Raw genomic sequence first — 24,872 nt, 5'->3', positions numbered from 1 at the left:
TGAGCTGATAGAAAAACACATTTCTAATCTTAACACTATTTGTTATTCAGATATTCCTCTTAAAAAAAAATTAAAATACAAATAAAGTATCAGCTGTGTGCAAAGAGACCACTGAAAATAAGATACATTTACCAATTTACTCATGGAGCCACATTAACATGTCCATATCTCTGGGATTGAAGCATTGAGGGCCTTTAAAATGAAGATACCAAAAGAAAAGTTGGGAAAGAACCAGAATCTAAAACGATATTAAGATATCTCTAATACTTCTTGCATAACATGCATGCAAACATGAGGCAAAAAAACAGAAAAAAAAACAAGAAGTGCTTTTTGCCATTTTTGGACTATCACTGTTAGCATATAATGCAAGAAAGATTGCTAAAGTCAACAGATTTTCATTTAATTGTCCTACCAAAAGTCATTTTACACCCCTGTAATTTGGCTCTAAATCTCAGGTGAAATGACCCAATAATAATTATATTAATATTATTAATACAGATAAACTCTGAACATTACAAAATAAACCAACAACACAAACTGCTAAAAGTGAAGTAGAAATAAGTTTATCAGCATCAGATAAAACCAACAAGAAGCAAAAAAACTCCACAGCATAATCTATTCATAACTTCATAGTACATTATGGCCTGTAGAAAAACAGTATGATTTTCCAATACTGTAAACTCACAATAAAACCAAGCTTTTTTTCTTCTTCTTTTTTACATTACAATTGTAAAACCTTGACTAAAATTGCCAGTAAAGTACTGAAGTCTTTTACAATAAATGTCTGAGAGTGCAGTAGATACATGAGAAGTCTTACTGTGAAAATACTGTGAAAGAAATGCAATTATTAACCTGGAAAAATCCTATACTGAAAAATGTAACAGTGTTGCGATACAAACTCAGGAAACATTTAGAATCTGCTCATGTTACGTATATATATATATATATATATATATATATATATATATATATATATATATATATATATATCTTGATTTGGTGCCCTGGATATTGACATGTTGTCATTTATTTTTCATTATTTTTAAACAGTATAGAACTGTTTTGCATAGGCTAATTCATGAACACAAATGTGACAGATTTTTTAGTTATAATGATGTACTGAGCAAAGTATTACATGATTGAGAGTAATCGATATAAAAGATATAAGCATAGATAAGTGATATCTCCATATAGACTAAGTTTGTAACTCCTAAATTGTAAATGTTAGACAGATGCTGCTTTGATTGAAGCCAGTGAGACTTCAGCAGCTTCACACTCAGTCACAGTGAAGATCTGATGACGAAACACTTACTCTAACTCGCTAGTTAAGAATTTTCCATTATAGAAACACATGATTAGACTTCCCTAGTAACATTTCTGTGTTTCTACCGGATTAAAAAGGCTGGCTAGCACATCATCTAATGTAGCTAACAGTGTTGACTGTTTACGCTCCTGTAAGATGCTACACACATTTCAAGCATTTTTTACACGAACAATGGACAAACATGGTCCATTAACTGTTATTAAAACATATTTCATTGAAGAACAGGCTACTATAAGCCGCTAACTCACCAATGCACTGGCCAACGGGAGTGCTGTACGGATTCCCCAACAAGAACTCCATCTTGATGACAACAACAATCCTCCGATGGTGAGAGGCTGACGGACAGCGCGCATAAGCCCCGCCCAGAGAGCTGTCTGATTGGTTTAAACAAGCGGAACCTTTAATTTATTGATCGAGGAAGCTGTCAATCATGGGCAAAGTCTTAACACGGCAGAGTTCATTTACAAAATACTCTTAATGTGCAAAAACGTATGGAAACTACGTTATAAAAACATGAATTTATGGACATGTTTGCTTTTCGCAATTTTGTTTAAAAATAGCGGAGGCATTTTAGTACACGTGGAATATTTCGCTCTTTCTAGTTTACTTTAATTTTCCATTTCATGAGGAATCATACAAATTAAATACTCTAAGAATATCACCAAGGTTATATTACTGCGTATTATTACTAAAATGTATTTTAATTTCTTTAGAGCGCCTCAAAGCTCCTAAAAACTCCGGAAGTTGATGGCGGTAGTCTGTGGTTGCTGAGCAACAGTGTTGGAGACGTCCCAATGGGAGACGTCCAGCAGACGTGTACTTAAGTGATATATTTCCAGGTAAGTCTGTTGTCAAATGAACGAGCTTTTAGTAATAACATTTGAAATAGGTGACTGATACAGTGTTTAACATTTGAGTACAAATAACATTTGAAATAGGTGACAGATTCAGGTGACTGATTTTATAGTGACAGGTCTGCAAAATAAGATAAGCAATTGCACTAGATAATATTAATAGATAATATTGCACTGCTAATCACCGTTACTGCAGGTAATAAACGGGTCCTGTCATCAGAAGCGTTGGAAAATGAGCAGGGAAGAGGATGAACCCAAAGTAATGGATGAGGAGATGCTACAACAAGCAATTGTTGAACAGGGACCTCAAGGACAAGCTGGACAAATAGCCAAGAAAGAGGGCATCCAGCACGAGGAGGTGCGTCAGCTGCGGTTGGACTTCAGGAGTAAGAACCGCAATTAAATTCATTTTAATGTAAAATTAAATATTTTTGATTGAATTTTATTTTATTCAAGTTGAATCACATGAAAACTTTCCTGGGTCATATTTCACCCCAAAATCAAGAGAAAAATAAGAATATATTTTGAATTATTGCAAAAGTGAAACCCACTTTAATTTATTTAGACATTATTTTCATGACAAGTATACATCCCCCCTCTCACACAGATAATGTTTTTTTTAATCAGTGTTAAAGGGACAGTTCACGGAAAAAATGTAAATTCTGTCATCATTTACTCACCCTCATGTCGTTTCAAACCCATAATAGTTTTGTTCATATTCGAAACACAAATGAAGATCTTTTTGATGAAATCTGAGCGATTTCTGTCCCTCCGTTGACAGTCTACGCAACTAGGCCTACCACTTTGAAACTTTAAAAAGTTCATAAAGAGATTGTAAAACTAATCCATATGAATTGAGCGGTTTAGTCCAAATTTTATAAACAGACACGATCACATTATATGATGAACAGATTTAATTGAGGCTTTTATTCACATATAAACATTTATTAACTCGCACATCAGTTGTGGTAAACTGAAGCTCAAGCTTGTTCGCTTCACATGTGAAAACCAATGAGGTTCAATCTCGTGCTACGCAGCACGTTTGAGCTTCTTCTAGCATCAAGCAGGTTCGGTTGTGCTTCTGTTTACTGATCAATGTTTATAATATGTGAATAAAAGCCTAAATGAATTCTGTTCATCATATCAAGCGATTGAGTCTCTTCAGAAAATTTGGAAAAAAAAACGCTCTATTCATACGGATTATTTGCACGATCCCTTTATGAACTTTTTGAAGCATTAAAGTGATAGTTGCATGGCTGTCAATGGGGGGACAGAAAGTTCTCAGATTTCATCAAAAAGGTCTTCATATTCGTTTCGAACATGAACGGTTTGGAACGACATGAAGGTGAGTAATTAATGACAGGATTTTTATTTTATTTATTTTTTCATTCATTTTCATTATCAAGATTGGTATTATTTCAATAACAGTTCATTGTACATTGTACTTTTTGAAAAATATAATTAATATAATATTGATGTTTTTTGTAGACATCCTAAAGATTTCCCACCTGTGGCATTTCACCTCTCTAACAAAACTTCAGCTGGATAATAATGTTATTGAGAGGATTGAAGGGTTAGAAAACCTCACTAATCTGATCTGGCTGGGTGAGTACAGACTGTCCGACTGATATCGAAAACATATCCGGAGTATCTCCAAATACTAACCCAGAATTCTTATATTCCTTAGATTTGTCATTCAATAATATTGAAGTGATTGAAGGACTGGACTCTCTTGTGAAACTTGAGGACTTGAGTTTGTTCAACAACCGGATTTCTGTCATTGAAAATCTGGATGCGCTGCAGAACCTGAACATCCTCTCTATTGGAAACAATAGCATTGCTCAAGTGGATAATGTAAGCCAACTATATTTTAGATGATACATTTTTAGAAAATGTGGAATCCAAGAAGGATGAAAATGAGTCTGACTCCAAAATATGCAGCCATCCACTAATTCATTTCCAATATTCCAATTCATGAGTGTCACTCAAACATAAAGCTGAAGGAAATCATATCTGACCCTGCAGGTGCTGTACCTCAGACAGTTTGAGAATCTGCGCACTCTCAACCTTGCGGGAAATCCCATCTGTGATGAAGAGGACTTTAAGATATTTGTGGCGGCATATCTCCCAGACTTGGTCTATCTGGACTACAGACTGCTGGATGAACAAACGGTTAGTGAGACATTTCTCATATCATATTTTCTCATATAATTGCAGTTGCTTGGCTTCGTTTTTCAGCTGACCACTTGTGAAAAAGAAAGAGAATATTTCCTATTATGGAAATATTATACTTTGTAAGAAAATATTTAAGTGCAAACTGAATGCAATGTTTTCTGACACTTAATTGCAATTTAAATTAAAATTAAAAATTTAAATCTATAATAAATGAAATTAGCTGAACTTTTCTGACTTATTGCCTAATTTCACAGACAAGGTTTAAGCTAGTCCCAGACTAAAATGCATGTTTGAGCTTTTTTAACTAAAAGCAACTTGCACTGATATATCTTAAAATATGTCAGTGCCATTGTTTTGTCTCAAGATGCACACCAGTAATGTTTTTTTTTATATATAAGGAACGTTTATAAAAGCTACTTAAATGCCCTAATGGAACTAAGGCCTAATCCTGGCTTAATCTAAACCCTGTCTGTGAAATCAGGCATAGATCTTTATGCAATTTCATAATTACTTCTATTTTCTTGAGGTTTACTGCCGAATAAACTGACAAGCATTAACACTCCTTAAAATAAAGTTTTTGGTTTTTGCAGCGAGAACCTGTAAGTGATCAGCTCTTAAAATAACCATTATTTTTTCTTATAGTATAAAGAACATTTTAAAGTTTCTTCATGGAACCATCGATGCCAATAAAGAACCTTTATTTTTAAGAGTGTAAACTAAAATATACTGTTATGATCTCTTCTGAATCGCAACAAAATAAGGGAGTCACCACACACCACAGCCAATTAATAAGTGAATTTATTTATCAGTATAAGATAGAACAACATTAAAGATCAGTATAAATGGTAATCAGTGTGTCAGCAGATATGTGCAAAGGTGTAGCATTTATGAAAGACAACAGTCCAACCATTCTCAGTCCATGAAACCTCCAAAAACAACCATCCCAGAGGAGATGGATCAAAAGGCAGCGGTGATCTCCCATATCCCTCACATCTCATGAGTTCTCCGATAGCCTCTTGACACGAGACCCAAGGTACAGCGCAAAGCGAAAACAGCCCCAATCTCTGCACAAAAACAGCCCCACGCTCCCATCTCTTTTATAGAGCGTCATGATTACATTCAGGTGTGCAACCACTCCCTTCAGCCAATCACCTGCAACTCTGAAATAACGAGTTACACACTGAAACCGTCACAATACTTTAATGTTATTTCTATTGAAAAACGCATTTAAATATATTTGGAATTACACACTTGTAATGTTGAAGTTGCAATTTAGTACATTTAAAATATATTAACTTTAAAATGTCATATTGAATTACACACTTCAGTTTAAATTATAATCAAGTACTTTGCATGAGCTTTAAAATGTTAGTCAACACATAAAAATAAGCGTACTTATTTAAAGCATGACCAATAAAATGTTTTGAAATGTACTTCAAAGTAAAGTTTTCACTTTACATTATTGCAAAATGCACTTTTTAAAAGTTGACTTAAGAAACATTCATGAAAGTGAACTCTCATTAAGTGCATTCATGTTATATTATCTGCAAGTAGTTTTGTAAAATATATGAGATTCGAATTTCACAAACAAGCATCTTTTTTTTTTTTGTCCTAATGTTCTGTTCATAATTCATATTTTTTGCGCCTACATATAAAGCGTGAAACTGCCTTTGCAAAGTATCAGTATGCTGTAGAAGAAGTGCAACACAATGAGCTCCAGGAGCAGGAGGCAAATAAGGCTCAGAAGATCACAGACGAGGAGCTTCAACTACACAAGGTAACCAACATCACCATGCCATCCATCTCATTCAAGTACAAGAACACTGATCTTAAATGCTCAAGGTTTAATAAGTCAGATTTACTCTACAGTGTTTGAAACGCTGCACTGTATTAAAATCTTCTTAATATATACTCTTCTTGACAGTAATGGATAAATATTGCTTCCTTCTTTCACAGGACGCATTCGTGGAATACTTAAATGGACCTCAGCTTTTCAACAGCATGTTTGCTGAGGATCCTGATGCAGAGAAACTGGCTCTCCTCCCGGGAATTGACACACTGCTGGAAACATATCCTTATTATGAATAGCAAAATATACAAATCAAACCACAAATGAAAGCAATACATTATAATACACTCTTAAACATAGGGTTCTTTTTTGGCATTGAAGTTTCCCTGAAGAACCTCTAACATTCATGGAGCTTTTCTTTAGATTAGATGTTATTTAGATTTTTAAAAAGCTCTTCAAACTAAGAAAAAAAAAGGTTATTTTAAGAACTGTTTCCTGAAAGGTTGACCAACCATTGAAAAATGGTTCTTCTATGGCATCACTGCAAACTTTTGGAACCTTTATTTTTAAAGAGGACCTATTATGCTTTTTATATTTTGAGCTCCTCATGATAATAACTTTTAGGGCAAATATCAAAAATATCATTTACGTCTTTTAGTTTGTCAAAGTGCCGTTTTTGAAGTGTGCACATGTGCAAACGTGCTCTAGTACGTAAGAAGGAGCCTATGACTGAATCTGGAAATAAAGCAAAATAACTCTTAGTTTAAATATTTGTCCTCAGATGAGAACAAATCTAGCATTGATTCGATCTCAAATGGATTAATTAAAAAACGTTATTATTCCACCATGTGCGTGACATCATTAAAAACGTGGTTGAACGACAAATTTCCGACAATACAGTTTCAGGGAAACTGTCGTGACGATCTAGTTGATTTCTTTAACAATGCATCGTACTCTGGTAGTTAAACAGCGAGTTATGTCGTTGTTCGGGAAACACATCCCAGTGTGTTGCTGACAGATGCGGAAGAGAGGTGCTGAAACAATGTCAAATATGTTTTAAAAAAAAGTGTTTTTTGAACATTCAAGCATGAAAACCTATTCTAGTAGAGCCCAAAAGCAACAACAAGACTGTAAAATGGCCTCTTTAAGAGTGCAGATGAGGGAACAGCTGTTAAAAAGGACACTAAATAATCAATTTACCTTGACAGTCCATTTACATTTAAGAGCAAAATGGAAGCTCTATGTGTGCAGATATTTGTAGCGGGTTTGGGTCAGCTTGCTCAGAGAACGGCTGAGGTGGAATCCTTTTCTACCGGTTCCCATGAGGCAGTGACTGACAATCAGCGCAAAGCAGCGCAAATAACAGCTGACTTTGAAAACTTCAGGAGACAGGTTGGTTTCTTCTCAGTCACACAAGACAACCTGTTTCTGACCAGTTAAACACATCAAAACGCTCAAAAATTAAATTCTGTTCTATTGCAGAAGATTGTGGAAATGCAACAGATCACAGACGCCGATCTTCTTGAAGCTCACATCACTTCCTGCCATGAACAGGCTGAGCAGTTCTCTGAAAACCTTACGAGTCTTGAACTGCAACTGGTGGACCAACTGGAGGTCAGAATAAAAATACCTATATTGTTAATGTAATATTAATTACGGAGCATATAACCTAAACGAGTGGAAATTTTTCCCCCTTTTTTTTTAAGGACATCTTCAAAGACTTTGAGAGGAACATCTCAGACATGGTTGGAGGGTTCATTGAAAATGTGCAAGGGATATATCCTTTATCCAACAAAGCAAAACAAAAATACTTTTATTTTATGGGCAAGGCTTCTTTAACTCTGACACACATTCGCAATGTGTCGAGACCTGGAGAACCGGCACCATGAACAACAGCTTGTGATTGCCTTGGCAACACTGGAGAAGGTGGTCAAAAGCGAGCTAGAGGAGAAAATACCGGATGATCTGGCAACGGTCAGTGGAAAACTGTCTTCATGATCACTTAATTTGTGTATAATTATGAATAATTAAGAAGTCAAAAGCCATCGTAACTACATGCCAGACACTAAGTTTTAGTATTGACTGATCCTTCGTCCTCATTTCCTATGCTGCCCTGTAGCTCTTGGTAGATAAAGACACAGTGACCAATGCAGTCAGTGCTTCTCACGACACCCACCTGCAGAAGATTGATGACAGGGAGGATGAGCTACTGGCACGGGTCAACAGCTGGATGAGCAGTCTGCTGAAATCGGTACTTGATTATGAACACACTTCCTGTGAACTCCTTAACAATATTATTATATCACGTTGTAGCCTACCATGCAGCTGTCCAGGATCAGAACAACCTTTTATTATTAAATAAAATGTAAACCTTTTTTGTTTGTGTTAATAGATACACAATGATGAGGTGAAGAGGAATCGCAAGCGCATCTCAGAGATCCAAAACTACATTAGTTTTGTAAAGGATGAGCTGGAGGACATGGCATCATCTGAGGACAATTAAAATATTTCTCTTGTCAGATCCAGAATATATACAGTTAGGTCCATATATATTTGGACACAGGCACCATTTTTTTTTTTTCAGGTATTTACCAAAACATATTTAAGCTATAGTTATTTAATGGATATGGGCTGAAAGTGCACACTCTCAGGTTTAATTTGACGGTATTTACATCCAAATTGGAGGACGGGTTTAGGAATTACACCTCTTGAGAGAGCCACCCTCCTTTTTCAAGGGACCAAAAGTAATTGGGCAATTGAATCAAAAGCGATTTCATGGACAGGTGTGGGCTATTTCTTCGTTATTTCTTCATCAGTTAAGCAGGTAAAAGGTCTGGAGTTGATTCTAAGTGTAGTATTTGCATTTGGAATCTATTGCTCTGAACCTACATCATGCGTTCAAAGGAGCACTCCATGCAAGTCAAACAGACCATCATTAGGCTTCAAAAACAAAATAAATCCATCTGAGAGATAGCAGGAATATTAGGAGTGGCCAAATCTACAGTTTGGTACATTCTGAGAAAAAAAAGAATGCACTGGTGAGCTCAGAAACATAAAAAGGCCTGGACGTCCACGGAAGACAACAGTGGTAGATGATCGCAGGATTCTCTCCATGGTAAAGAAAAACCCATTCACAACATCCAGCCAAGTGAAGGACACTCTCCAGGAGGTAGGCGTGTCATTGTAAAAGTCTACAATCAAGAGAAGACTTCACGAGAGCAAATACAAAGGGTTCACCACAAGGTGCAAACCATTCATAAGCATCAAGAATAGAAAGGCCAGATTAGACTTTGCCAAAAAGCATCTAAAAAAGCCTGACCAGTTCTGGAAAAGCATTCTTTGGACGGATGAAACTAAGATCAACCGTACCAAAATGACGGGAAGAAAAAAGTATGGAGAAGGCTTGGAACAGCTCATGATCCAAAGAATACATCATCTGTAAAACATGGTGGAGGCAGTGTGATGGCACGGGCATGCATGGCTTCCAGTGGCACTGGATCACTGGTGTTTATTGATGATGTGACAGAAGACAGAAGCAGCCGGATGAATTCTGAAGTGTATGGGAATGTACTGTCTGCCCAGATTAAGTCAAATGCAGCAAAGTTGGTTGGATGGCGCTTCACGGTACAGATGGACAGTGATCCAAAACACACTGCAAAAGCAACCCAGGAGTTTTTTTAAGGAAAAGAAGTGGAATATTCTGCAAATGGCCGAGTCAATCACCTGATCTCAACCCGATCGAGCATGCATTTCACTTGCTGAAGGCAAAACTAAAGGCAGAAAGACCTACGAACAAACAACAACTGAAGAAAGCTGCAGTTAAGGCCTGGCAAAGCATCACAAAGCAGGAAACCCAGTCTTTGGTGATGTCCATGGCTTCCAGACTTCAGGCAGTCATTGCCTGCAAAGGATTCTCAACAAAATATTAAAAATGTTTTATTTTAAATGTTTTAAAAATGTTTTAAACATTTATTTATGATTATATTAATTTGTCCAATTATATTTGAGCCCCTGAAAATGAGGGTACTGTGTAAAAAAATGGTTGCAGTTCCTAAAATGTTTACTTGATATTTTTGTTCAACCCCTTGAATTAAAGCTGAAAGTCTGCACTTCAAATTCATCTTGATTGTTTCATTTGAATTTTATTCTGTTGGCATACAGAACCAAAAGTATGAAAATTGTGCCTGTGTCCAAATATATATGGACCTAACTGTATATATATATATATATATATATATATATATATATATAGCTATGTATATATAATAAACAATTTTTGCTAATTTTGTTGTTGATAAGTATGCAGCTGTATTATCTTTGTTTTGTTTATTACATTTTGAGATCATCAGTTTTACAAGAATGTTGTAGGGTTTGTTTTTGTACTTTATGCAATGCTTCCATCTACAGACGAGTAAAGAGTGCTGCAGCAATTCCATTTGTTGAGAGAGAGAGACACCTCTTTATTTATGCAAAAAAAAAAAAAGAAATTCTCTTTATTCTTTTCCTTTTTTAACCAAAAGTTTTTGGTTTTTAAAAATTCCCCCTTTTTTTTTTCTTTTACAATTGAACAAGAAACATCTCACATAAAAACATCAAATTCCAAGACACTCCAAAAACTAAAAACATTACATTACATGCATATATTGCTTCACAACATATTTAAAAATTACCTACCACCATTTTTAAACATTCAGAAATAGGTTTTCCTCATGATCTATAGTACACAACATTCCACTTAAATGTTTCCTTAAAACTATAACCAGATTTTTTGTCAAATTAAAATAAACAAACTCTGCTCTGATCCTTGAAGTCACAAAACCTCTCAACATTCTCTCTGGATCAACAAAAGCTTCTTCTTTTATCATTTTTTTTCTTGTTACCCAGATTGCCATTTTGGTTTCCGCTATTAAAAAATGTATTATACCTATTCTGCTCTTTTCAGAAGCCTTATACTTCAGTCCACAAATAAAACCAGTGTCATTAAACTCTTCGCCTAGTTTTTAAATCCAGTTTTCTAATGTCGGAAAAACACCTCTCAGTCTAGAACAATATAAGAACAGATGATCAATTGATTCTTCTAAATCACAAAAGGGACATTTCTTTTCTACAGTGGGATCAATATGTGCCACGTGTCTGTTCGTAGCTACTGCCCAATGTATAATTCTCCATTGTAGATCTGCAGTTCGTTTTTCAATGGGAGATTTATACAATGACCTCCAGCATCTTCTAGAAGAGTTTGGCCCTTAGCACATCTGTCCACTTTGTTTCTCTACTGTCCTTCAGAGCTGATTGGTGAGCGACTTTTACACAAGTCAAATACAAACTTCTTTGAAGCCTCTTTGAAACCATGCATCTCCGGAGTCTTAAAAGTGAGCATTTATTCTTGTCGTGGTTCTTCTTCCACAAAAGCTGAAACAATAAGATCAGGAAAATTCTCCTCTTCGTTCAAATTCTCTTCTCTTGACTTCTGATGATACGCAGAAGGAAAAGATGATACGATCTCATCCATTGCATGTTTCATGAATCTGACGGACTTAATTCCTGTCAGAATATTCATTTCCGTTGGACTTTTCCACTCGTCGTGATGTTTTAAGTCCTTTAAGTCCATCCAGCTCTTGCCATTGTTTTCTGCAGGCTTTTTGAATTAAGCACTTTTGCTTGAAGTAATGGATTATTAAAAAGAGGTTCCTTGTTTATCCAGAATTCAGAATCAGACCATTTCCTTTTCATTCGAAAATTTGATGTCCATGTTTTCAACATTGTTTTATAAAAAAGCTTCTTTCAAGAAGCTATCAAAAAGTGTCTTTCAAGTCCATTTCTGTCAGATTAATTAAAAACAAATGTAAATCATTTTTAAAAACATCAACTTTATGTAACAGTTTCAGTCCAGCATGTATTTGAATATAGCAACTTCTGTGCTGTTTGCAGCCTAAAGGTTTTAATTCTACTTTTAATGTCTATTAAACGATTAAATTGTTTGTCACCAAAACTCTTCCCCTATATTAAGAAATGAACCACCATATCTGAAAAAAGATGTGCACTAGTGACAGAAGAAAGTATCTAGTGAACTGTGACTGTGCTTCTCTAACACACTTTTTCATATCATTTAATTTCATTCATGAGAAGCTTATTATTATAGATCTTTAAAAAGCCTAATAAACCACATTCAAATATCACAGTGACTCATTTAAAAATATATATTAGCATGTATTAGAAATATATTAACTACCACTGATTAACACTATATTCCACAAAAAAATAAAGAAACGGATACATTTTTAAATTGTTGTATTACAGTTTTTCTCAGTCGATTGGACACATTTCTCTAAACTCAGTTCATTGCTCTAAAGTTAACACACTCTTATCTTATAGCCAAACAGTTCATGAAGCTCTGCATTTTATTATTAGTAAATACTAAAATCAAAACTACAGGTGTGTTCTCTATTGATTTCATAACATATTCAGCTAGACACACAAATATACTAATGAAAATGCATTTTATCGTAAAGTTCTTAATGAGGAGTTTTGATTGATTGTTTTTTCCCCTATCCCCCCAAAAATTATACACAATACACAAATATGCAGCAAACGTTTGCAGTACTGCGATCACTCAACTTTATTGATCACGGCTCTGATTTACATCTGGACAGAGAATTTCACACAGAATATATTATTGCGTTTTCAATTTGTGGACGCATAAAATGTGACAATCCAAACGCAGCACGTTTGAGCTTCTGCATGAACCAATGAGGTTCATTCTCGTATTTCGCAGCACATTTGAGCTTCAGCAAGAACCAATGAGGTTCATTCTCGTATTTCGCAGCACATTTGAGCTTCAGCATGAACCAATGAGGTTCATTCTCGTATTTCGCAGCACGTTTGAGCTTCAGCAAGAACCAATGAGGTTCATTCTCGTGTTACGCAGCACGTTTGAGCTTCAGTAAGAACCAATGAGGTTCATTCTCGTATTTCGCAGCACATCTGAGCTTCAGCAAGAACCAATGAGGTTCATTCTCGTGTTACGCAGCACGTTTGAGCTTCAGTAAGAACCAATGAGGTTCATTCTCGTATTTCGCAGCACATCTGAGCTTCAGCAAGAACCAATGAGGTTCATTCTCGTGTTACGCAGCACGTTTGAGCTTCAGTAAGAACCAATGAGGTTCATTCTCGTATTTCGCAGCACATTTGAGCATCAGTAAGAACCAGTGAGGTTCATTCTCGTGTTACGCAGCACGTTTGAGCTTCAGCATGAACCAATGAGGTTAATTCTCGTGTTACACAGCACGTTTGAGCTTCAGTAAGAACCAATGAGGTTCATTCTCGTATTTCGCAGCACATTTGAGCATCAGTAAGAACCAGTGAGGTTCATTCTCGTGTTACGCAGCACGTTTGAGCTTCAGCAAGAACCAATGAGGTTAATTCTCGTGTTACGCAGCACGTTTGAGCTTCAGTAAGAACCAATGAGGTTCATTCTCGTATTTCGCAGCACATTTGAGCATCAGTAAGAACCAGTGAGGTTCATTCTCGTGTTACGCAGCACGTTTGAGCTTCAGCAAGAACCAATGAGGTTAATTCTCGTGTTACACAGCACGTTTGAGCTTCAGTAAGAACCAATGAGGTTCATTCTCGTATTTCGCAGCACATTTGAGCATCAGTAAGAACCAGTGAGGTTCATTCTCGTGTTACACAGCACGTTTGAGCTTCAGTAAGAACCAATGAGGTTCATTCTCGTGTTACACAGCACGTTTGAGCTTCAGTAAGAACCAGTGAGGTTCATTCTCGTGTTACACAGCACGTTTGAGCTTCAGTAAGAACCAGTGAGGTTCATTCTCGTGTTACACAGCACGTTTGAGCTTCAGTAAGAACCAATGAGGTTCATTCTCGTGTTACGCAGCACTTTTGAGCTTCAGTAAGAACCAATGAGGTTCATTCTCGTATTTCGCAGCACGTTTGAGCTTCAGTAAGAACCAATGAGGTTCATTCTGGTGTTACCCAGCACATTTGAGCTTCAGTAAGAATCAATGAGGTTCATTCTCGTATTTCGCAGCACGTTTGAGCTCCAGCAAGAACCAATGAGGTTCATTCTCATATTTCGCAGCACGTTTGAGCTTCAGTAAGAACCAATGAGGTTCATTCTCGTATAACCTTTTATAAACACGCATCAGAAACGGAGAAAAATGTATAACACTTAGCACCTCTAGTGGACGTTTCACCCGAAAAGTGCAGGGAAACGTACCTGGAGGTACGTATTTCAGGTTTTGCAAAAATGTAGGCAGAGTAACGAATTCCTTTTGAATAATGTCCGGAATATCATTCCATAGACACCTAAGACTTTTGTAATTGTAATGTATTGTATGTTGTATTGTACATAATTTGTTAATTGTAATGTATGTTTATGTGCAGTGCAGTACGAAAATGTTAACTTTAACACCTGCGTACAGTTTGGAATAACACAATAACCATAACGCGTTGTTCATTATAAAATGTGGGATTATGAATTATATTGAGAACGTTGTACTTTGAAAACATGCCGTAATGTATTCATCGGGAAGCGTGCTAGCGATTTGCAAAGATTATTATAAAGATTAATATAAAGGTTAATAAAACGATACATGAAAGCATTGCTGTTGATCGTGGGGAATATTCCCTTCGAAAACAAAACTCAGCCACTGCGTCTTCAGATTTAGGAACATCAAAATGACTGCTGTGTTCCTTATTGCACCCAAGAACAGAACATCACAATCGCTTAGACGCCATTCTGCTCCAGCGCATCAACAATGGGGGACTATGATGACAGCTCGTTCACGAGCGAGGGCGGGTCTGTGTTGAAACGCTGCTGTCATTAACAATCGTGGGAGGGGCGTCCGACCGTGTGACGTCACATGGTCGAACGGCTTGATTTGAGATGGGAGAACATATAAGAAGATAAATAAAAATAAAAAAACACTGGATGGATTTTTATCATTTTATAATGGTTGTGTACAGGCACTCCCAACACACATTTCAGTACAATCAACTTGTAAAAGTGCATGTACCATTATATGACCCCTTTAAAATAAATGTAATAATGTTAATATTATGTTAGATAATTGTGCAGTTGATCTAATATATGTAATAGTCCTTGCTACAGAAACATGATACATTTAACTATCATTTCAGACGTGATGCTGGAGAATGAGGAGAGTGAAGAGGAGAAGAAACATCATCATGTCAAAACTGGAGCTAAAACTCGCTCACAGACTAAAAGTATTTCTTTACTGAAAAGAAAAGACAAGAAATGTTTAACTTGCAATCAGTGTGGGAAGAGTTTCACAAACAAACAGAATCTCAAGGTTCACATGAGGAGCCACACTGGAGAGACACCGTTCACATGTGCGGAATGAGTTTTAGACAACAAGGACACTTTAAGACTCACATGAGGATCCACACTGGAGAGATACCGTTCACATGTGATCAGTGTGGAAAAGATTTTAAACAAAATGCTCACCTAAAGATGCACATGATCATCCACTCTGGAGAGAAACTGCATGAATGTGATCAATGTGGTAAAACATTTTTCAGTGCTTCAAACCTGAAGATACACATGACAGTTCATTCACAGGAGAAACCACATTCATGTTCTTTGTGTGGAAAGAGTTTTTCACGTCTGTATAATTTAAAAGTTCATCAGAAAAAACACACTGGTGTAAGAAATCACATGTGCTTTGAGTGTGGGAAGACTTTTGTTACAGCTTTTGTGTGTGTGTGTTTACATGCAAACTCTTAAAAAATTTGTATTCTCCCTAGGGTGCCACTGTACATCTGGCAACCAGGACTACAGAGGAAAATTAGCCACTGGCTAACTCTGGCATGTTACAGGCATACTGTTGTTAATATGCATTGTCCTGGTAAATAAATAAATAAAAAAATTAAATAAAAAATAAAAAAAATAAAAAGCTGAACAATTAAAACTGCACCAGAGGATCCACACTGGAGAGAAACCTTACAAGTGTTCACACTGCGATAAGACATTCAGTCAGTCAGAGAACCTGAAAAGACACGAGAGGATCCACACTGGAGAGAAACCGTATCACTGCACTGCATGTGGGAAGAGCTTCACTCAATCATCTTCTCTACTCAGTCACACAAAGAACTGTGTCTGAGAGTGAGTGAGAGTGAGAGTGTGTGTGTGTGTGTGTGGTGTGTGTGTGAGTGGTGAGAGTGAGTGAATGAGTGAGTGAGAGTGAGAGAGAGAGTGTGTGTGTGTGTGTGTGTGTGAGTGGTGAGAGTGTGTGAGTGGTGAGAGTGAGTGAGTGTGTGTGGAGTGGGTGGGTGAGTGAGTGAGTGAGTGAGTGAGTGAGTGAGTGAGTGAGTGAGTGAGTGAGTGAGTGAGTGAGTGTGTGTGTGTGTGTGTGTGTGTGTGTGTGTGTGTGTGTGTGTGTGTGTGTGTGTGTGTGTGTGTGTGTGTGTGTGTGTGTGTGTGTGTGTGTGTGTGTGTGTGTTGAGAGTGTGTGTGTGTGTGTGTGTGTGTGTGTTGAGAGTGTGTGTGTGTGTGTGTGTGTGTGTGTGTGTGTGTGTGTGTGTGTGTGTGTGTGTGTGTGTGTGTGTGTGTGTGTTGAGTGTGTGTGTGTGTGTGTGTGTGTGTGTGTGTGTGTGTGTGTGTGTGTGTGTGTGTGTGTGTGTGTGTGTGTGTGTGTGTGTGTGTGTGTGTGTGTGTGTGTGTGTGTGTGTGTGTGTGTGTGTGTGTGTGTGTGTGTGTTTGAGTGGTGAGTGTGTGTGGAGTGGGTGGGTGAGTGAGTGAGTGAGAGTGTGTGTGTGTTTGAGTGGTGAGTGTGTGTGGAGTGGGTGGGTGAGTGAGTGAGTGAGTGAGTGAGTGAGTGAGTGAGTGAGTGTGTGGTGTTGAACCAGTGATTGGAGCTCAGTGCAAGGTGTTAACAGTACAGTTCAGTACTATTGTTCTGACTCCTATCAGTGTCAGTGCTTTGTTAATGTTATGTAGCGACATCTGGTGGTATTTGGAGTCATTGCGCTTGTAAGGAGATCGTCAACAGGTGTACATGCAGACTGCTCCACCACCAGCATTATTTGTCTATCCTTGGAATAGATCCATCAGTGAGTATGGTCGCTCACAGTTGTTTTAAGTAGTTAAAACATGTGTAGACGTTCTACTACTGTTGTTTAAAAGCATTTATTTTCAGTGAAAATCTGGTTAATGCTAATCGTGATGCTAACCGCTAGCATGGATTTAGCTGGGCTATATACAGAGTTAGTAGGCTGTTAAGCCTCATTTATGATTATTCATTTGCCTGTGTTTTTATTTAGCCCATTTACTTATGTTCTTTGAGTGAAACATTTTGTAATATGTGCTATGGTTATTATATTTATGTTGCACATATTTGACTGTAACATAGTGTTTATTTTATACTGTATTGCAGTTTTACAAAAAAGAAAACAACCAAGATTTCAGTAAAGAAAACACTCAACCTGGAGTCAAGCCTACTGAGTCTTATTGTTGATGTTCACTATCTGTCTAACAATACAGTGACGTATCTGCCAGGACAGAATAGTAAAATGATGTACACACAGCGGGAATAGACAACATATAACTTTGTGAACAGCACTCAGAAGCATAAACCTACAGACTCAATCAAGATATTGCAAAGATGGGTGACAACGATGACGGAACACGTCAGTCTCAGCTACAGACAAGGTCTAGAGTCTTCTCTTCTCTCAAGTCCTCCAGAGCCTCAACTCGGACATCTGTCAGCGCCGCTGCAACGAGGGCAAGGGCCAAGGCAGAAGCAGCAAAAATAAAGGTGTCTTACGCAGAGAAGGAGGCAGCCATCATGAAAGAAAAGGTAACCATAGAGGCCAATCTTCATGTGTTGCAGCAAGAGAAGGAAGCTGCAGCAGCATCAAAAGAGGCAGCAATATATGAAGAGGCAGCAGCAGCTGAATATATGGAAAGAGACCCTCTTGGTGAGTTTCAGGATTTGACTTTCGAAGATCCAACAAAACGCACCAGAGACTATATAGAAACTCAACCATTTGAACAACATGCTAACCAGGAGCTTTATGATGGTACGCCACAGCAGCCAATCCAACAGGTCAAAACCCTAGGTCTCCCATGCAATATCAACGGGGCACAAAATACAGTGTATAGACCACTTAAGGAGGAAGAAAATTACAAACCCATTGCAGAGGAGCGCTACGCAACTCCACCTACCCATAAGGCTCCTTATATCCCAAACAAATACCCAGCCGCTACCTTTCCAATACCCAGAGCCGCCTTAACCTAATGTTAGGCCCCGGGGCTGAGAGGTTTTGTAGGCCCCCCATCCCCTCAATTTAAAGAGTCTCATTTAAAAAAAGTGTAATAGCCTATCTATAGGTAATCTACATCACAAAATGCATTAGTTTCTTTCGAGACCTACAACAGTGATTTTTTTAAATATTGTTTTTCATTTTAATATTGTTATTAACATATCACTGAGCACATAAACACAAGACACTTTATTTAACAACCACACACAGCAACTAAATTTCAACTTTATGCAAATGAGAAGCGATTTTCGCGAGCGACGACCAATAGGAAAGAAGCATTTCAGTGGAGCTCAGCTCCCGTCACCGTCTCGAGTGCAGTGCAGGCAAGACAGAAGAGTTCAAGGGTGATTTCACTGTTTTATATGATTTGACTGTAACCACAAACATGGATATAATAAAATGATGCATGCAAGAAACTGTCGACAGTCTCAGTGAGTTTAATTCATACATTTATAGTTCGAGTGTTGTAGTTTTATAATGCAAGTTTAGCACTGCTGCAGTTCATTTTACAGTGCATTATGTTGACTATTAGGGACAAGAAAATGTATTAGCCTATTTGTCAAATTCGGATGACGTTTTAGTAATTTATGACAGTATGAGTGAGTTTAATTTGTAGATTGATCGATCGTTAATCTAGTAAATGATTTAATCCCTGAATGCTGTGTGGTAATATAAAAACACTCTCCCAACAGCATACTGTTTCTTTTGAGCCTAATTCCTAGTCAAGTTAAAATGATATAGTTGTATAATATAACTTGTGGTGGTGTTTTGTACAGATGTGGCCAGATGTGGCCAGACGAGCAGTCTCGCCTCATTCGCGCCGCGGGACCTCTAGACGCGCGTAAACGCGTCTTTACAACACTGAAATCACTCGCGCCAGACGCTCTATTCGCGTTTGGTGTGAACGCACCTTAACAATAACATTAGAGCGACAGCACTACCAACGCCCACAAGCGACTAGCGACATACAGCGACAAAATCTGACAAGTTAAAACAATATGACCTTTTCAGCTCATCACGAACCTGAACATGGGAGGCCCCTGAACTTGGGAGGCCCCTGGGCTTCAGCCCAGGTAAGCCCGTGCATTAATGCGGCCTTGCCAATACCTAATCGGGCCCAGTACAAGAGATACTCACCGTCAACTCCTCAGACCACTGACCTAGCCCAGTATCTGGTGAAAAAGGAAATGGTTAGCTCTGGGCTCCTTGCCTTTGATGACCGTCCAGAAAACTATTGGGCATGGAAATCGTCTTTCCTAGCAGCCATAAGGGAGCTAAATCTATCTGACCAGGAAGAGCTTAACCTCCTTGTAAAATGGCTTGGGCCGGAGTCATCAGCACAAGCCAAGCGGTTAAGGTCAGTGCATGTTAACAATCCTAGAGCAGGTGTGTATATGATATGCCAGCGCTTGGAAGAGATGTATGGAAGCCCAGAGGTTATTGAAAATGCCCTACTGAGAAGACTAGAGACCTTCCCAGTCATCTCTAACAGAGACATACACAAGCTTGTGGAATTAGGTGACTTGCTAGACACATCAAGGGGTGTTAATCCAATAGTGGAGAAGCTTCCTTTCTCCCTCCGGGACCGCTGGATAGGGCAGGGATCCAAATACAAGGAGGATTTTCATGTTCCCTTCCCACCATTCAGCTTTTTGGTCAACTTCGTATGTTCCCAGGCAAAGACCCGTACCGACCCCAGTTTTGCATTTAGTCTCTCCTCTACCCCAAGCCACGCCAAAGTCGAAAGGTCACCAAAATACCTCCCCAGAACAACAGTTACAGTCAGAAAAACGGCAGTCACTGATACAACTACCTCTCCACAGGCTAATGCAGCTGCCAAGGATGAACCGGATAAGCAGTGTCCCATACATAATAAACCACACCCGCTATCAAAATGTCGTGGGTTTCGAGGGAAACATCTTGATGAGAGGAAAACATACTTGAAGGAGAATTCAATCTGTTTTTGGTGTTGTGCCAGCACCAAGCATATGGCCAAAGATTGCAGGACAACACTTAAATGTAATGAGTGTGAAAGTGACAGACATATATCGGCGATGCATCCTGGAACTGCCCCTTGGTCGCTTGGTGAGCAGCTGCAGCACGCTGCTGAGGACGAGCAAAGCGGGGAGTGTGAACCATGAACACCTCCTATAGTCACGTCCAAGTGTACAGAAATATGTGGTGGCTCTACCAAGGCCAGATCCTGCTCAAAAATCTGCTTGGTCAAGGTTTATCACGCCAACAATCCAAGTAAGGTTCACAGGGTGTATGCAGTACTAGATGACCAAAGCAACCGGTCGTTAGTAAAATCACAATTCTTCGATCTGCTAGACATTAACAGCAGTGCAGGGCGGAAGGCAAGTAACATTATAGTGGAGTCAGTCAATGGTAAAACCAAGGTGAAACTTCCTACTCTGCTAGAATGTAGCAACCTACCTGACGACAGATCAGAGATCCCAACGCCTGAGTGCACTAAATATTTTCCTCATCTGACTCCTGTGGCTGATAAGATCCCTCCTCTTGACACCAGTGCTCCTATTCTCCTCCTCCTAGGCAGGGTCATTTTGAGCGTGCATAAGGTGCGTGAACAGCGTAATGGGCCTCACAACTCACCGTATGCCCAGCGCCTTGACCTTGGCTGGGTCATAGTTGGAGAGTTATGCTTGAGTGGTGCTCACAAGAATGAAGAAGTTAATGCCTACAAGACACATGTCCTTCCATGTACCAACAAGATTCACATTACGGAGAGAGTACAGGGTCCAGTGCAGCCTAGTCTTCAAACATCATCTTACACCCAGGAGATCTTTCAGGAGACCTGTAGAGATGGTTTGGGGGAAAGTGTGTTTCAAAAAACACCCGAAGATGAGAAACTAGCCATGTCAGTAGATGATAACAACTTTCTCAGAATAATGGAAAGCGAAGTGTACAAGGATGACCAAAATCACTGGGTGGCACCCCCACCTTTTCATTCGCCTCGCAAGCCCCTTCCAAATAACAGAGGACAGGCCACCCAGAGACTCTCCACTCTCCAACGCTCATTCAGAAGGAGACCTGACATGAAACAGCACTTTTTTGACTTCATGCAGAAAGTCCTCGACAACTAGCAGGCAGAACCGGCTCATCCATTGCAACCAGGGCAAGAATGCTGGTATTTACCCACCTTCGGTGTCTATCACCCGCAGAAGCCTGGGAAAATCAGGGTGGTTTTTGATTCCAGCGCAGTGTTTAAGGGAACGTCACTGAATGACATGCTCCTCAGCGGACCTAACCTCAACAACACTCTAGTTGGAGTCTTGCTAAGGTTCAGGAGGGAGCAAATAGCCATCACAGCCGATATTGAACAAATGTTCTATGGGTTCAGAGAGAGGAACATTGAGAGGAACAAAACACATAACCAGTCTTATTGTTGATGTTCGCTATCTGTCTAACAATACAGTGACGTATCTGCCAGGACAGAATAACTATTATACTATATAAATAACAGGTTCAAACTGTTCTTGTTTAAAAAGCTGAAGAAGAGGCTGATTTATTTTTAACTTGTTCTTCATTGTTGTTTTTAAATGAACTAGTTCTTCCTCTTGTCGTGTATTTAGAAAACAGATGTAATTAATATCTAATGAATATGAAATCAATATGTAACAGAATATTGTAATTAATAAAGTACAACTTCTCAACATCAACAAGTTTCTCCTTCTGTATGTGATATGAGTCTCTAAGTGGCGTCTTCACTTGTTCGACTTCATAATGGTTAGAAGTTCATATTTTGAGGCACGCAACACACTGTGGTCTCTCTTCATTACACATCATTGTACTGGTGAATCTGAGGGCGAGATATGCCTTGTCATATTTTCTAGTCTTTTCGCCGCACCGCAACAGCTTGAGGCTGTCCACTAGACTTGACAAAGCAATTATATTTTTCCACAGCTCCCTGCAATACTCAATTTCATTGTGCCTCATCGACACTGGCGCTGATTCTTCAATCGTACCATCTAGTGCTCTGTTATTGCAGGACAACAACCGATAACAGCGGCTATGCGAGTCATCTTGAGGTAAAAAAATCATGTCAAAAAAACATTCTGGATTCAATTATTTACTTATGTGGCAAGTTTCGCAGTGGGATCACCCTGAAGGCGTTTCGGTAATACTTTATGGTCAGTCGTTAATAAGTAATTATGCAGGAAGTAATGTAGGACTAATGAGTAGCGCTACATTAACACTTCAGCTACTGCTATTAAAGAGGCTACATGCGATTTTCTGAAATTTAAACTCGCGACTGACACCTGTGGCCAAAAAACCGAACTGCTCTTCCTTTCTGCTCGCTCTCGTACGTGCACACTTCTCAAGTCATCCGCTGCAAATCAGAATCAGAATCAGAATCAGAATCAGAATGAGCTTTATTCGCCAAGTGTGCACAAACACACAAGGAATTTTTTGTGGTTTTTTACAGGAGCTCTTGGTACATACATACATATATGACATTAGAACAGGCATTTAAATGAGAACATAAATAAATAGAATAAACAATAATAATAGTTCTAGTATACATCTGAAACAGAAGACTTATGTACAGATTTGTGCATTGTGTGTACAGCTCTATAAATAAAATTTGTATATGTATTTACAAAAAAAAAAGAAAAAAAAAAAAAAAAAAAGAAAGAAGTCAACATTATGTTTACAGAGGTAAGAACAGTCAAATACATATATTGTTTGAGAAACTAAGTTTGTTTGCAGACTAGCGGTGGTGGCAGAGTGATCTGAAACGTTTAACATGAACACGCTTGACGTCACATCCGCAGACAGCGCGCGAAAAATCCGACCCGACAGAAAATAGGAAAAATAGGATACAGACTTATAGGTGCACCCACTGTGAGCGGACAAGGTGTCAGTATGCTCATCAGGAGATGTTTGAGTCATAAATGGTCAAATAAAAAGGCTATTGTTACGTTTATTTTGGGGGAAAAGTTGCATGTAGCCTCTTTAAATAATATGGAAACAAGCTTAACTAATCAGTCAGTAATATCGAATTTAGGACTAAGATATTTCCTTATTAGGTAATTACTGAATGAGATTGGCATCATTATGAACTAATAGGTAATTATTACAAATTATAAAGAATTACTAATTAATTACTAATCACAGCTTTAAAGTGTCTGAGATGTTAGCAATTGTCTTTTTTACTCTCAACTGGGTCATAAAATTAAAATTAAACCGGGGCAGGCGGATTAATACAAGAATGAAACACAGGCTTAATTTTGGAAACATGAAAAACGGAATGAATTCTCCTGTATGCAGGAGGAAGTTTGAGGTGGACTGCCACTGGGCTAAGAATCTTAGTGACAGTGAACTGGCCGTTAAATTTGGGAGCCAGTTTATTACTAACGGAGCGGAGAGGAATGTTCTTAGAAGAAAGCCACACTTTTTGACAAACGACGTATACGGGAGGTGTCAGCCGGTGGCAATCGGCTTGAACCTTAGTGTGCGCACCCACATGGAGCAGAGTCTCATGGGCTCTCCTCCATGTGTGGCGACACCTCTGGACGAAAGCGTGAGCAGAGGGAACCGCGACTTCGGATTCCAGACTAGGAAAAATAGGTGGCTGGTAACCTATAGTACACTCGAACGGAGAGAGGCCCGTGGACGAAACTGGTAACGAGTTATGAGCGTACTCAACCCAAGAGATTTGTTGGCTCCAGGAGGAAGGATTCTGAGAAACCAGACATCGTAATACTCTTTCTAAATCTTGGTTGGCTCGCTCAGCTTGACCGTTAGTCTGAGGATGGAATCCAGACGACAAACTGACACTCGCCCCCAGTAAACGACAAAAATCTCTCCAAATTTTGGAAATAAACTGGGGTCCCCTGTCGGAAACCACGTCTGTCGGGAGGCCATGAATGCGAAAGACATGATTAACGACAGTAACCGCTGTCTCCTTAGCTGAAGGTAATTTGGGTAAGGGAATGAAATGTGCCGTCTTCGAGAACCGGTCCACTACCGTCAAAATGACAGTATTAGTAAGTATTGATGTTCTTGGAACCTGGACTGTACGAAAGCAAGAAGTCAAAACGACCGAAAAAAAGTACCCACTGAGCCTGCCTGGAGTTCAGTCGTTTGGCAGACCTGATGTATTCTAGGTTCTTATGATCGGTCCAGATGATAAAGGGTTCCCCCGCTCCCTCTAACCAGTGGCGCCATTCCTCCAATGCTAACTTGACTGCCAACAACTGAAAAGATTGGTATCAAAGAGCACACCCAGGTTCCTAACCGACGACGAAGACTTAACAGAGCAGCCATCAAGTGTTAGACAGTATTCTAGATTATTACGTGAGGAAGTTTTTTGTCCAATACTTAGAATCTCTGTTTTTTCAGAATTTAGTAGTAGGAAATTACTAGTCATCCAATTTTTTATATCACCTATACATTCAGTTAA

General features: G+C 38.6%; 1 protein-coding gene across 1 annotated transcript; it reads left to right on the top strand.

The window, feature by feature from the left end:
• Nucleotides 1-2,120: 2,120 nt before the first annotated feature.
• Nucleotides 2,121-10,069, top strand: LOC309491788 (dynein regulatory complex subunit 3-like). Its single transcript, XM_082190818.1, has 13 exons — nucleotides 2,121-2,163; nucleotides 2,375-2,564; nucleotides 3,667-3,783; nucleotides 3,866-4,032; nucleotides 4,204-4,350; nucleotides 6,011-6,130; nucleotides 6,310-6,424; nucleotides 7,362-7,534; nucleotides 7,625-7,756; nucleotides 7,849-7,921; nucleotides 7,995-8,116; nucleotides 8,262-8,393; nucleotides 8,535-10,069. The coding sequence occupies exons 2-13, from the start codon at nucleotides 2,411-2,413 to the stop codon at nucleotides 8,643-8,645; spliced, it is 1,563 nt and encodes a 520-aa protein (XP_082046944.1). The 5' UTR covers nucleotides 2,121-2,163; nucleotides 2,375-2,410; the 3' UTR covers nucleotides 8,646-10,069.
• Nucleotides 10,070-24,872: the final 14,803 nt, after the last annotated feature.

The sequence above is a fragment of the Leuciscus leuciscus genome (assembly GCF_965113295.1).
Source record: "Leuciscus leuciscus genome assembly, contig: HAP1_SCAFFOLD_563, whole genome shotgun sequence".
Lineage (NCBI taxonomy): Eukaryota > Metazoa > Chordata > Actinopteri > Cypriniformes > Leuciscidae > Leuciscus > Leuciscus leuciscus.
The sequence above is the reverse complement of the archived record's forward strand: the minus strand, read 5'-3'. Positions and strand labels throughout refer to the sequence as shown.

Excerpts from the sequence above, each read along its gene's own strand:
- LOC309491788 (XM_082190818.1), top strand. The coding sequence starts at position 2,411 with ATGAGCAGGGAAGAGGATGAACCCAAAGTAATGGATGAGGAGATGCTA. Across the intron at positions 7,535-7,624 it reads TTGAAAACTTCAGGAGACAG|AAGATTGTGGAAATGCAACA; the intron begins GTTGGTTTCTTC and ends GTTCTATTGCAG. Across the intron at positions 8,117-8,261 it reads TACCGGATGATCTGGCAACG|CTCTTGGTAGATAAAGACAC; the intron begins GTCAGTGGAAAA and ends GCTGCCCTGTAG.